The following is a 16,176-nucleotide window of genomic DNA, read 5'->3' on the forward strand; positions in this document are numbered from 1 at the left end:
ATAAAAATACCCATTAAAATCAATGGAATGGATCTTATTTGGAAGCTAATACTTTTTCCACTTTATTCAACTGCTTTCTTCTCTCCTATTCTTTCAAAAATGTGTTCCGAAAATACTTTTTATACCTCATGAAGTTACACATTATACCCCTGTCAAGGAAAATGCTCTATGATTTGAGAAGTATTGCTTGGACGTACATTTTCTTTAAATTTTCATAATTGGTTTATTTGGATGAAATTATATTCTTTAAAGAATACTCAAAAATACTTTATTTATTTCTTATAATACTTATATTTAAAAAATATAACAAAACAGAGAAGTGTGAGCTTGCAACTGATGACTAAAAAAATTTCAACATTTTTATAAAACGTTTTTTCCTTTTTCGGGATCCTCTTCGTTATATCCCTGGTTGATATAGTTGGGTAAACTCTTTTCTCTACTTATTATCAATTTCTGTAATGAAATACGTCGATCAGCTTCTCCAATAGTAGAGAATAATGTGGATTCCTTCACTCCACACCGAAGAAGCATTCTATCAGGTTGACCTGGGTACAAAATATAACGCTTAATAAAATTTTTGAGGAAACATGATTATATAATTACAGTTTTTTATGAACTATTTCTTTTATTTTTAGCTTTCTCTAAATTAATTATGTTTCACTGTGATTACTAGTTCGTGAATTATTGAAAGAAATAATTCATAACAACAATTTTATTATATAAATAACACCATTAGATATGATATTAATGACCATTATGATTGCTTATAACACTTACTTCCAGGCGTTGCCACTAAGAAATGATAATGTGGAGCTGTATCTAACCATATTTTTAGATATTTAACAGCCGTTTGGTCAATTTGTGGAGAACAGCTTAAATCCAACACAAAGAAGAAATGTTCTTCTTCATCCTCGTGCCGCTTGCAATTAACTTCCTCCCTCAACTTTTTCAAGGCTTTGATTGCAATTTCATAATTGGTAAAGTCCACAACTCCAATCACTCGAAAAACAATGAGGCCCTCCTTTCTACAAGTCTCCGAACTAGCATTCAGCTCGACCCACAGCTCTTCCTCGTATCTTTTCTCGGAATCCTTGATCTTCTTCATTCCCAACTCTACAATCCTTGGCTCCGAATGACGATTGATGAGTATGAGTAGAGATACTCCGATGGAGGCGTAGAGACCATAGTCGATGTCCAATATAATTGTAAATATAAAGGTTGAAATCCAAATGATTCCGTCCACTTTAGATTTCTTGTAGAATTTCTTAAAGTCATGGATTTGGAGAAACATTCCTTTAAGAGCAACCACGATGATGGACGCCAAAATGGCCTACAAACAAAAGAAAGTAAAAATATATGGCATTATAATTGTTTGATATGGTAAATAGTTACAGCATTTTTATTATCTACATATAAGTTTAGAATAAAAAAATGGGCCTTTACCGATTTAAATATTATTTAAAAAGTTTTTAATGTTAGAATTTATGTGATACACAAAATAGGTATATGTATTGTATACCCCTACAACTGCCTGTATTTATATATAATTTTAAGTTACATAATGTTTCTTTTTTTACTCTCTTAACTAATTTACACAATGGGAAAGGATATTTCTACAGAAATTATTCAGCAAGTTGATGTTCAACTATTAATAACATCAGGGCCGTCTACAGAGGGTGAAACGGAGGGGCTGGAGCCCCCCCCCCCCAAAAAAAAAGGATTTTATGCTTTTTAGTAAACTATTTAATATTTATTTAAAATTTGTATTTTTCTATCCAAAATTTTTTTTTCTGTGAACGTCAATGGATTTTTTAAAATAGCTTTTTGAGAATTGCTGTGTATTTTTAATTTTTTCCAAAAAATTTAATATTTGAAACTTAATTTTTGAATTTTTTTATCAACAGCTGTAGATTTTTTTTTTTTTTTTTCCAAAAATTTAATATTTGACTTTTTTTTCCAAAAAAATTAATATTTGCCTTTTTTTTGAACAACTGTAAATTTTTGAATTTCTTTTTTGAATAGCTATAGATTTTGATTTTTTTTTAAGAAAAATTTAATATTTCAATTTTTTTTTAGAAAAAATTTAATATTTCATTTTTTTGTCAAAAAATTTAACATTCAAGATTTTTCGGAAAAAAACAAAATTAATTTTTCAATTTAAAAAAAAAAAAAATTGAAAACCATGTCACTTTAAAATATTCTCCTGCCGACGTTCCAAAAGATATACGTATTAGGATCAAATGTCTGTCTGTGGTTGTATTTATAAGGAATTGTCAAAAGGACATTTTCCCTTATAATCTATACTAATAAAGCAAAGTTTGTCTGTCCTTATGTATGAATCTCTGAATATATGAAAGTGGGTGCACTGTATATACCGCTCCATGAGTTATATCATAAACATATTTTGATCTAAGAAATAACAGTGTAGTCGTATAAATGAAATATTGTAGACGTGTGTATACAGCATTGAACGTTACTATTATAGCATTAAAGTACTGTCCTTTATTTTTGCGTTTAAAATGGGTGTTCCTTCACTTGAAGTCCTTTGTAACTCATTTTTTCAACTCCCATTATATTAAGGAGCTTGTCAAAGCCATCAAAGCCTAAAGTTTGTGAGACTAAATCAAAGCTTAAACTTCAAGACACGCACTGAGGGATTTATTCGAAATCACTTATCTCTGAAGTGACTACGAATTAGAATGAAATCCCATTAGCTTTACTCCCGAGCACTTTGAGTTTGCCGAGGTATATACGATATTGGTGACAAAAACATGATAAAGTCAATCATATACCTTTGATATATAATATATATCAAAGATATTTAATATAGGGATTCCTCTCAAAATGATGAAAAATAATGGCATTCATTATCAGCAGACCTTATTTTTAAGAATTCCTTAAGTTTGTATCAATAGTTCTGACCTTTTGAAGTTGAATATTGTTGAATTATATGTGAGAATATATATTTTTGCTATAATATATATTTATCTGATGGGAAAAATTATCCGGGTGAAACTTCCACAGGGCCAAAATTCCCGGGGTGAAACATTCTAGAACTTCATCGAACATGTAGACGTATTATTTTTGTTTGTTTTTGTTATTGGTCTGTTATGTATATCATAATTCTCTCATATATCCTGTTGTTAAAAGTGATGTATGTAACAAAAAAACCATATTTTTTTCTTATTGTATAGTTTTATCTTAATTTATAAGCAATACAGAACCTATTTAAAAAAATAAATATTTATGACCGGTAAGTTTTTAAGCTGATTTTAGTAGCACAAAGTGACGTAACTGCCAGGGCTAAAAAATAACCAGTGCAAAATTGACATAACTAACAGTTACGTTAATTTTGTACAACGTAGAACATGGAAAAGTTGGTACAAAATCAATGTAACTGTACGTAAAGACTGTAGACCAGGACAAAATTTATAGGACAAAAAAGTCATTAGTGACTGTTGTTAAGTATTATTACTTATGGAGGAAAAAAACCAAAACAAAAAAACTATCCTCAAAACTGAGTCAATATACATTAAACAAACTTATAATAAACATATCTCCGATTGACAAAATTTTCAGATACATCACTTTTGCACTAAACCCAAACTACAGCCTTCTTTATAGTTAATGCCTCGTAAATATCCTACATTGGAAGCAACTTGATTATTTTATTTTGATATTTTTCCACGACAACTTTCCTGCCGTCTCAATTTCAGGAACTTTTTATATCATGAAAGTGTTGATGGTGTCAGTATTGCTTTTTTACCGCGTATAAAAATGAGCCTTTCCAGAGAATTTGATTAATTTTTTCTTGATTTCTATTCCTGATCTCCTTTTAATTCTTCAAGTATCTAAAAGCAGTCAATTGATTTTTGGGTTACTTGCTAAGAGTTGAAATTATTAGTAAAACATTTCATAAGGAAAATGTTTCCTAATAAAACATAAACACTTAATATATTTTATTTCTATAGATTTTCTCGGTATTTTCTTGGCGCCTTCATTAATGTTTTCTTTTATTCCATTCAGCAACGTTTATATGTAACTATTATTTTATCATAATGCCATGGAATAAACCATTTAAGAAGTTATTAACAATTTAACATCCATATTATAAATAGTTTGTGAGGTGCATATACCTAAAATTGGTTAACCATAAAGGTTAATCATTATCATAGGTGTATAAATATAACCGGCCTGTATGTTAAGAAAAGAATTCAAAAATTGATATGGTAACCCTGATAAAATTCTACAACTATAACCTACATACTTTTGCAGGTGGTTGATTATGATTATAAGTATTACTCTAATTAATCATTAATGTGGGTCAAGCTTGAGGTCCACAACCTGATCTACTGAGACTATGTAATAAAAATCAGTAAATGAGGCTAATATCTGAACCCTAGTATCTTTTAAAAATACTTGAAACTTTGCGTTGCAACTGAATTGTGCATTACTTGTATAAAAAACATTTGAGCCAAATTTAAACGAAACCGGATGTACTTGATATCAAAACATATTTTTATAATCTTATTATGTATATTAATTATTTTTTGCTAAGATTTCCTATGAACCAAATGTCACTCGGGTAAAAATGTTTTCCACAAATCACCACATTATTTATATTTTGACTAAATTGATAGTTTACCAACTTTTGTTCTCAAATTTTATGATATCTTTGCAATGAGTTTTGGACAATAACACAGATGGCAGTCGTTATATATCCAATTACAACTTTATTATGTCAAACTCCTTATGCCTTTCATATTTCTATCATTTTCATATTTATTACTCAATGGAAGACATACATATATGTATATGATGGACATATGATCGATAAAAATATTCCTCATATTTTGGATATGAAAAAAAAATATATAATAATATATATTTTGCTTTTATATATTTCTTACATTTATCTATTGAATTGTTTCAGTCATTTTATTTTATATATTCATTTTATATTATGATTTTGAGTCGTATGACTTACAGGTCATACGACTCAAATTAGTACAAACAATTATATGAGAAATACAAGATAACTGGGAATGTAAGAATGTCTTCCATAGTTTTATCTCGACATGTCTCTTAATTTCAATTTGAATGTGCAACCTATTTACATCTCTATTTTAAATAAAAAAATCCTGATGAAATAGTCTATTCAATATGGTAACAACGATAAAAAAACATTTGCCGTTTTCAGAATGGAATAGTTAATTTTGAAGATGGAGGATTATATATACTTCAAAATTGATTTGGAATGATAAATTGTGGCATATATTATTACATTTTTTAAATTGCCACTTAATCCAAAACCTCTATGTAAATTAACCCAAAAGCTCAATGACTGATATCAGTGGTATTTTTAACTAGAACTGTGCATATTCTTACATCATTATCCAGAATATAAATACAGGAGCGTCCGTAAGATTAAATATATATTTTTATAGGGGGAGGAGGCTTGGTTTTTGGATTTAAAAAAGAAAAAAAAGAAATTCAAACAAAATAGTTTTTGTAAAAAAATTTCAAAAATTAATTTTGTGAAAAAAAGTTACAAAATATTATTTTTTTTGGATAAAAATTACAAAAATCCTCCATAAAAATTTCAAAAATTAATTTCTAAGCAAAAAAGTTACAAAATATTATTTTTTTTTGAAAAAATTACAATAATCTACAGCTACTTAAAAAAAAATTCAAAAATTAAATTTCAAATATAAAATTTTGTTGACAATCTGTAGTTATAATCAAAAAGTTAATTTTTTTGGAAAAAGATTCCAATTACAAAATTTTTGAGAAAGAAAATTAAAAATCGACAGATATTAAAAAAAATAAATTAAATTTTTCGGAAAAAAATTTCAAAAATTAAATTTAAAATAAACAATTATAAATCTATTTTATTGATATATCTAATTAACAGCAAAGTTTCCAAGTATCGCCTACTTCTAAATAAACAGTCCATTAACTTATAATGTTAATAAAATAATGATAAATTAGGCTGAATATAATTTAAACAAAGAATGTTTTTATAGCATTGTTCTTTCTTAATTGTTCCATAACTGTGTAATTATTCTGTGTATTCACTTTTTTTTAATTGGTTAAATGGAATTGTACTGATTAAGTATAAGTAAACATTATAGTATTAAAATTACTCCATCTAACCTAGGAATCTTTCGGTGAAATCCATATACATATAGTATATTTATTTCTCTAGGAATCACCGGGGCGCGAACGTACACCCATCAAGTTCATGAGAATAATTTCTCCCAAGTACGTTGTCCATTGAGCTACGTCGTTCTATTATTAACTTATTGCCTCATTTGTCAGTCTAATACTCATCAAACTTATTCGGAATGGAATATACATTGAATTTGTATATTAAACGTATAAAACCTTTACAATTCAAGTTTGGAAGTCTATATTTGTTTGTTAGTAGGATTTGTGTTGAGGATATACTGCGATGTAAACCTTGTGAATTTTTTAGCTGGTCCATTTTTTTGGAATTGGTAATCAGAAGAATGAATTTTCTTTTTCTTAGCAGTTGTCATTATTATTTAATTCTTCAGTAGTGAACATACTTCCCTAAATAAATTCAATTCAATTCAAAAGCTGATTGAACATTCGCGTGTGCCCATAAACACGGAGTGTAATCCCGGAAATTTGTTGAGGAGTTGTAATTGTAATGCCTTGTTAGACTCAGAGTAGAATTGGGGATTGACATCGGAGTAATTCTCGAGAATGTCCTTTTGTTTATTTCCTTTTCTCCTTCCTTTCTTGTCACAGCTGATTGTAGCTGATCTAATTAAACGTCATAAGGATTATTCTCTTTCTCTTCCTAAACATTCTTCAAATTGACAGGGTTACCATGTAGATTTTCGGTTTATTTATTTTTAAGATGCCCATTATACTCAAGATTTTCATCACTAATGATATATTATGTTTTTAGTATGAATGGTTTGTATTTTCATTTGTTTAACATATAAAATTGCAATAATATTGAAAAACTTCGTGTGAAATGATTCGATAACTTTTAAAAAAAGGTTTTATTTCATCGAAAAAATATTTCTAAACGAAAGAGAGAGTCACACACATAATTGGTCGAGGCTGAGTTGCTGAGATGAAAATTTTTCTGAATAAATTAAAAAAAAAAAAGATTTGCCGCAAAGATAAATTCTTTGCACCACTTAACCTTTCTTTTGAGAAGAGTAAGCAAGAAAAACCTTAGAATAATATGATAACCGGTGTATGTCATAATCTCCAACGGTTGGATTATTCTTTATTTAATATCAAGATATTCACAAAAATTTTGTCATCGAATCTAAGATTTTATGTTAGAGGCAAGAGTAGAGGGTTAAAAAAGCATATGTTATAGTAGGATAATAAGAGTCTCTGCAAATGAGAAGCGCTATAACAAACGTTTTTCAAGTTTCAAGAAAAATAAGTAAATTTTTTTGTAAGTTTAAACTTGTATATATTTGGTATGTGAGGGAATTCTAAGCTCAAATTTGAACTCAAACCTCTGTAAGATCTATCCACTGACTTTTTGTTCATAGACTTGAAGTACAATTTTGTCAAAAACATGGTGCAAATTCAAAATGTAACATTTAAATATAGTTGATAAATGAGACTTGGATCATTTTCACAAATGTTTGCCTCTCAAAGTCTCATTTTTGTAAGATTTAGAGCTCAAACTTTTTAAGTATGTAGAGAAATGATTGACCAATAGAAATATACATAAAACCTATTTTTCTCAAATAATAATATGTACTAATAAAAGTAAAATATGGAGTAACGATATTGAGACTTATATATTTTATTTAAATTGTATATTTTTTTGTTATTCATTAGGGCTAGTAACTGAGTTACTTACATATTTGGTATCAATCCCTTTTTTTCAAAAGAGACTCTAAATAAGCAAACATTCTGTGTCCTGTTCACCAAATTGAAGAAGAAATAAATAGAGCAAACCGATAGTCGTGTAAAAATCTCTTTAACTATTTTCTTTTTAGCTTACTGTTTGTTGTTTTTGAAGAAGATGAAAAAAAAGGAAGAAATATTTTAACAAGAAAAAAATATATTTAAACAAGGGGAAAAAATGGAATTTCCATATTTTTCACATCAATAAAAAAAGATGGATTTTTTTATCATAAGATTTGTCGAATATCAGAGAAAGTGTTTTATGTACATTCTATACGTACATATATTGTATAATTATATGTAGATAGAACTACGTGAAAGTAGTCTATCTTTCATTTATGTAATGAAGGGGCATCCTTTACCATTTGCCTGTATTTTTCTTATCCCAAGGACGCATAAATAGGATACCAAACCAATGGAGGGTGTCCCAGCTGAAAAACCTGACGCTTTATAAATGTTCTAAGATCTTTCATTGTAAATTCTCTACTTGTTTCTTAAATACGTTTAATAAACGTTTTTTGTAGAAGGTTTTGTGTGTTTAAAAAAAATATTATAGGACGTATTGTATATGTCCAGAAAACCTTTTAAGAACGCTGAAAATTCTTTAAGAATGCTTAAATACTCCTTTAAGGGTCTTTAGAAAACCTAAAAGAAGATTCAAAATTTCGTGATGCATGTCAATGTTCTCCGAGATGCACTATTACACCGTGGCATACAGTTTAACAAACTCTGCAAATAACTTTGGGGGAAAAATATAAAATAAATAAATAGGGTTTGAGCAGAACATGAATTACTGCTATAAAAATGAGAACTTTCCATTTGATAATAGCATTTGTACAGTAATTTTTATATAAATTTATATATATTTATTTAAAAATGCATTTTTAAAATAAGTTAAACCAAAATTAGGGAGAATGCTTACTTAAGAAGGAGAACTTAACGCCACGACCACTGATTAAATAATAAACAAAAAAGAAAAAAGATCTCAAACTGAAACCGTTTTTCCTTTTCTAATTTTTTAAACATATTTTTTGAACAATCATGTCAACTCGGTGAATAATAAATTCTATGCAATGCTTAGCATGAATCATAGTCAAATTAATTTACTATTTTTAGCTCAAAGGGCTTTCGGTGAATTGTCATATCTTCGAACCCTTTTCTTAGCAAATGTTGATAAGTCTTATTATAAGTATTTTTGATCTATTATCTATGTATGTATTTAAAAAAAATCCTTTATTGATTTTCGCCAAAGTCTTGCCTCACTAATTCAAAAAATTACATTGAATTTATTGTGAGCAGTGTTCTGAACGTCGATTGGTTGAATTCGAAGAAGCTCTTGTTAACCTATTAACAATATCCATCAATTATAAAAATAATATTCTTTTTCCGTTGGTGGGAAGGATTGGCTAATTACATCTAATTAATTTATGCCCTCTTTGAGTTTATTTTTGGAGGAAAGGTTGCGAGATACAATAGGAGTAACGATATAATGGAGTATTCATTGTTGACGGTTTTCAAAATCGGAGCAACAAGATTTTTTTTGTCCTCTCGCAACCTCTGTCGAAAATCATATTTCATGATTTTATAATACTGCTATGAAATATTCAAGAGTCAACTCAAGAATAACAAGTGAAAGGCAAATCCATTGTATCCTTGTTCATTTATAAAAGCTAGTCGTGAATGAGAGAATATATATATATACTTAATAGTTGGTCCCTGAGTAATAATAAAATATATTTAGTACGGTTCGACGAAATGAGCTTGTGACAAAATACAATTCCATTTGGCAAATTTCCTAAAACCATTCCTTCCCCACTTATTAACAGGAGTGTTCACAGGGGGTGGGCTGGAAGGCCTGTAACCCCACCCAAATTAAGGTTTTTTTTCTTTTTATTAGAATTTTTTTTTCACAAAATTTTTGTTTCTGTGAGTAGCTGTGAATTTTTGAGATTTTTTTTCAAAAAATTTAATATTTGAAATAATTTTTCTCCAAAAATTTAATTTGTCAATTTGTTTTCAAAATATTTAATTTTTGTAAGAAACAATGGATTTTTGAAAAAAAAATATTCAAAAAATCTAATAATTGAAATTTTCAAATAATTTTCAAATTTTTTTACCAAAAATTTAACTTTAATTTTTTATGAATAACTATGTACTTTTGAAAATAATTTTCAAAAAAAAATTTAATTGATCGATTTTTTTAAATTCCAAAAACCAAAACCTCCCCAAAATATAATCCTTCAGACGCCCCTGATTAAGTATAACAAATTCTTTCATAATATGTTTTTTACATTCGACAAAATATTTATTATGTCGAAGAATCATGGATAAATAAATACATGTATATTTGATATTGTATATGGTTTATCTTTATGCATACGATCACAAATACCTCATAAATCTAATGTTTTTTTTTTTTTTTAATTTTCACATTTATCAATGTTTTGATTTTACATGTACATATGTACTCGAATATACAAGTATGAATTCCTTGTCATAAATTACTTGAACTTTCAATCCTATTTATAACATATGAATACATGTTCAGCTATGTATAGCATATTTCACTCATTTTTGGTTTTTTGATATCTTGTGCATGTTTGAAAGCCATTTGGTGAACAATCGTATTTCAAATATTTTGTAACTCGGGCTTGTTATAGTACAATTGTAGTGTGTGATGATTGGTAATATATAGCCCATGTTTCTAACAATTTATTTCTTGGGACTTCACAGGAAAAATAAGATTTATTGAGCTCAAAATATGGAACAGTGAGTTTAATCTGATGATTGATTTCTGCAAGAATATTTAATTTTAGCAGCTGGGATTGCCCGGAGTTATTAATCGTCAACGAACAGACCAGCCTGTTTTAAATAATATTGATAAATCATGAGCACACTCACACGTAGTTACTCAATACTAAGGTGCTCTCCTCTCATGAATGAAATAATACAAATAAAAGCTTAAGAAATATATATATAAACATTGTTTAGGTTGCCACCATACAAAAAAATCGTACACTAAAAAATGCATAGGATTTACAGCCATACATTAATGTACTCCCCTTTTATTTTAGTTTATAATATGGAGGGCTGAGCCTACACACGTTCGTTTCTAATCCATATTTTCATTGTTTTTTATATGTACTCCGCCTTTTTTTTATAAGACGCACTGAAGCTGAAACAACACACGCTCGTTGTTAAAAATGAGTCATTCTCTCTCAGGAAAACAAACAAACTAACCATGCTTTTCCCTTTCTACAAGTAACTATATTTCGATATGAATAAACTATATACCTAGATGAATATCAAAGGTCAGATCAATTTATGAAAAAAACCTTTCAACTTAACAAGATTAGCCTTTAAAAAAAGGTCAATTATGACCGGCTATATGACTTATAACAACAATAACAAATGTGGGTTTTAACCAATGAACAAATATGCTGATACATAGTGTAATAAAAGTAAAATTAAAAAGAAACATTCACTTAAAAATATCACCAAAAGATCTTTTTGGAATTTTTCTGAAAAAAAATATTTAAAAATTAAATTTCTAATATGAGATTTTTTGAAAAAAAAATCAAATTTTAAATTTTGTATAGAAATTTTTTTAAACTACATAGTTATTTACAGAAAATTAAATTAAATTAAAAATATTACATTTTTTTCCAAAAAAATTGTAAATATTAAATTTTCTAGTAAAAAACAAAAATTCCTTATTTTTTTTTTTTTTTTTTGGGGGGTGTTTTTTTGCATAGCTTAGAAAAGAAAAAATAGTGAAATTAATCGTAAATTAAATTTTATTTTCCCGATGCCTTTTCCAGAAAAAACACGAGATTTTCGAATTTCTGATTCCGATTATTCGTCCCATCACTAACACATGTAAGTTTTGTTAGTCTTTTTAAGTTTTATTAATTTCCATGACAGTTTGGAGTCACAAAACAAAGAACATCAAAACTATATTTATAATTGCGATTGAATCTATTAACAAACTAAAAATATTTCTAAAATTTACATCAAATATATAGTTCTGCAATTTCAACAGGATGGAACGACTTAGCTCAATGAAAAACGCGCTCGCGAGAAATTATTATCTTAAACTTCATGTGCGAAGGTTTGCGCCTCGGTTGTTCCTAGCGAAGGAAATATACACAATGTATATGGACTTCATAGAAGATTCATAGGTCGGATGGAGTAAATGTAATACTATAATTTTGACTTATACTTAATCAGTGCAACTCCATTTAAAGAATTAAAGGAACATTAACAATTTATTTATTTTATCATGCCCTCAGCCACATTAGAGTTGCTTTCTTAAAATACAAAATTTAAGTAGTACTAATTTATTTTAATTGACTAAGTTGTTTTTTTCTGTCTAAATCTCAAAATACGTAATAATAAAATCCTTACACAAATAAATATATTTAAGATAAGTATTTGATCTTAAAAAAATTTGTCTCTCTAAATCCCTACCAAAATGCATGATTGTAACATATTTAGGTACTGAGTTGAGCGCACACGTTTTTTTGACATTAACTATAATATCCATTATCATTTAATTGATTATTGTTTATAATCTGAAAAATACTTTTTTATTCGTAAGTGCATCTTGTATAATTTTAAATGATAAATAAAATGACCTTATAGATAAAATTTCGACACTATAAAAATTAATATTCCTTTTAAGTATCATAGTTTTTTAAAGAGTTTATTGGGATACAATGTATTTGTTTATGTGGAGGAACAGAGCAGTAGTAGTTGTCATATGGTAACATTGAAAGGTGACATATCTGCTGACAGAGACCATTATTAACTTTATTTCTTCTTCTGGATATTATCATAGATGGAAATGATATTATCTCCCGGTATGTTAAAAAAGAGACCCCCACTGGTGAAGTCCCACCTATACTAATAAACCACGTGCAAACAAACAAATAAAAAGCTCAAATTGATTTGAAGGATTTTTCTTAAGTCTAAAAATATATTCTCAATTTTATTAAAAACCCAACGTATCTGTGTCAAATTGAGAGACAACCATTAGCAAATTTATCTATGAAATTGATTAACGTTCTTGGGTAGAAGACAGGTTTAGAAAGTGCAATGTATTTCGTATTTCCTTCCCCCTTGTTCTTCTTATCGTCTTGTATTTTCTTTTATTATGTATTAAAGTACTGTCTTTTACGTAGTATAAATAGTCATGTATTTTGTATATTAATTAGAGTAGGTTTTTGTATTATAAAGAATAGAGATGTTCCTTTAATAAGTGTTATATTATTCCTTCACGTGATTTCTTCTCATTTGTCTCTCGGTCGTCCTGGATCTCTCCACCTATAAATAAGTTTGTGTCTCCTCTCCCTCGTCAAGACACAACAGAAAGTGAACTATTTTTTTATATATCATAGAGGAAAAAAAACAACTATATGAAAAATAAATATGAGAAATCAAAATAACTCATATTCTACAAATATTAAAATACTCACTTTAATTCCTTAAAATATTAATATTTTGTGTATTAATTGCATTGGGATTCTTTAACAGCTTGCAAGTCCTTCTCTTTTAGTTCAAAGAAGACCATATCGTCATTGTTACCAACGTACTATGACTATTTTAAATAATTATGAGCATTGTGAATTTAAAAAAATATATGTTTCTGTTTTTCTATTATATCATCTTTATATTTTCTGTTAATTTAGAAAATATATAGAAAATACAAAGTTAATAGAAAATAGAGGACCCAAAAAATCGGAATACTTTATTTTGTCTTTTTATTTGATATTGGTTTAGTAATATATAACTTATCAGAGTGATGAATTGATTGGTATAGAGTTTTAAAGAGAGAAAATTGACAAGGAAAAAACCTATGCCCAGAGGATTGTGACGGTTCCTTCGATTAGTACCGCAATGAATGAACTGAAATTAATATAATTATGAATAAAAGTAAGGATAAAAAGGTTGGAATGATCTCTTTATTCTCTGATGTGGTTTAAATATTGCAACATCTGAAAAGTGATTGTTTAAAGTTCTCGCTATTTGTTTTTAAAGGTTTTTTTAGAAGGATCTCATTCTAGGAAATGAGCCTGGATAACCTTGCCTGTATATTTAGGGAATTCAACAGATGGAAATTTTCCAGGGGGAACTAATCACACAGGAACTAAAAAAAGCTCTTCCATTATAATAATATTTTCATCGATGAATATTATAGAGAGTCATTCATAAAACATGTCATCCTGGTTTGCAAAACAAAAGAAACCAAAAATTCATGTGGTCACCCTAACAATTTTTAGAATGTTTGGGAGGAGACCAGCTAAGCCGTAATAACGTTTTATTGGTTCAACTACAATCACACGTGAGATGAAGGAAGTAAAAATAAGCCCCACTCCATATATACTCCGTTTTTGGCCCTCAATTCGACTCATAGACCAACAAGAGCTTACATCTCCCGGACAAACCCTCATTCTTACTTTTTGTTTTTCAGGCACTAGGGATTCGTTTATACTTATAATTTATCTCTTGAAGGATATTAGAATAATAGTGAGAGCCGTGGAAAAAGAAATATATATTCAGTTAGCAACTACCAACTGCTCTTCTATTGTAATATTATTTTCATCTATGGATATTATATTAAAGAGGGATAGATAACACAAAGAGTATGGTTATGGCTGGATATAAATAAATATAAAAAAGAAGACTTGATTGTAAATTTTATATATTGATAAGTGAAGACGTGCTCGTCCTTCAAGGTGCATAATTAAATCTGAAAAGGGAAGTAAGAGGTTGTTTTTTTATATTGAAAAAAATAATTTTTGGAATCCGGAAGTTATACGGGTTTCAATTAGTTCACATAAGTAGTGTTAAGTGTTAGCATATATATTTTCAACGAGCTTTACACCTTTCATAGGATTTATACTATATTGAGTATGCTTGCTGTCGTATTGTCTATAAAATATCTTCTCCATTTGTACAATGATGGCTTCCAGGCGGTGGTGAAAGACCTGACACCAGGCGACAGAAACTCCAGGTCTTCCCTTTGACATACAACATAAAGGTGGAGTCCAGGGGATAGCATGAGGGCTGTAGGGGGAGGGGCAAAAATGTCAAAAAATATTTCATTGGCGGTGTCAAAAGTGGCCTCTCCACCCTCACAAGGCTCTTGCCACACAATTTTTTTATAGCTCACTGGACAATCCGGCACAGACCTACATGGACTTGAGGGGATTAGCCTGAACTGTTTTCTTTAGTCCAGTTTGGCCATTTTGACAGAGCCTTTCTTCTTTTCCAACGTTTCTGACTTTCTGACGGCGTAGACATCGGTCCTGGAGATACCCATCTTCTTGGAGTGTGTGAATGGAAATTCGTCGACCACGTTCAAGTGTCATTTTCTTAATTTGTACGTAAGCTAGAGAGCTCTAGTTTATTCTGTCGTGTAAATAATTGCTTATGCATTAATATATCGAAATATGAATTAATTTCAATCACTCAATCTTAATTAATTATTGAATTAGTATGTATTCAGATTTCAATGGACCACCCAGTACTACAAGCCTAAGTTCATATCAGCTAGCCACTCTCCCTATCTATATCTCAAAGGTCTTAATCTATACCTTTAATTAGGACATTCATTACATGAGACTCATAGCTACTTCTCGCTTTTTCTCATTTGCATAAGTAGTGAGCAAATGATCCCTATTACCAAAGTCTCTCACACTCCCTTTTTTTCATTCTTTTTCACAATTTGTCTTAAGTATGAAGCTTTTTTTTTAAAGAAAGGGATGGGAAAAAGTAAATAAATGGACAATAATTTTTCAAGTCCAAGGTGCGTTACGTGATCCCTTTCATAATCTTTTTCCTACTTTCTCTATTAATAATAATATTTTAATGTAAAAATAAGGTATGAAATTTTTCGTAGTAAATCATTTTTTATATATGTATAGTGTATACCTATTTTATATTTATAAATATGACTCAAAACCAAAAGAAAATTAATCATTTTAAATAGTTATTCTTAGGTAGAAAAAGTGAAGAAAAATATGTGTAAGGGATCTCATAAATCAAAAAAAAAAAAAATCAATTGAATTGATAATTGACAAGAGCTTGCTACAAATTAATTATATTCGTTTCAGACTTTTTAACTATATATAGGGTTGATCTAATCTAAAAAGCCATTATCAAATAAAAACTGGTTAACAAATAGAAAGCTATTCTAGAAAACTTAATTTAAATCTTAATAAATAGGAAGTTATTCGTCGATTGTCTTCAAATTTGGCAAAA

The 16,176-nt window shown here is 28.6% G+C and overlaps 1 protein-coding gene across 1 annotated transcript in view; it reads right to left on the bottom strand.

Annotated features, from left to right (window-relative positions):
* Positions 1–254: 254 nt before the first annotated feature.
* Positions 255–16,176, bottom strand: part of LOC121127747 (prestin) — a 134,613-nt gene continuing 118,691 nt past the window's right edge. Inside the window, exons 9-10 of the mRNA XM_040723228.2 lie at positions 778–1,330; positions 255–545 (exon numbers count right to left, since the gene is read on the bottom strand). Of these exons, the coding sequence (XP_040579162.1) occupies positions 361–545; positions 778–1,330 (738 nt within the window). The 3' untranslated portion in view covers positions 255–360. The remainder of the gene's footprint in view (positions 546–777; positions 1,331–16,176) is intronic.

The sequence above is a fragment of the Lepeophtheirus salmonis genome, chromosome 13 (assembly GCF_016086655.4).
Source record: "Lepeophtheirus salmonis chromosome 13, UVic_Lsal_1.4, whole genome shotgun sequence".
NCBI lineage: Eukaryota > Metazoa > Arthropoda > Copepoda > Siphonostomatoida > Caligidae > Lepeophtheirus > Lepeophtheirus salmonis.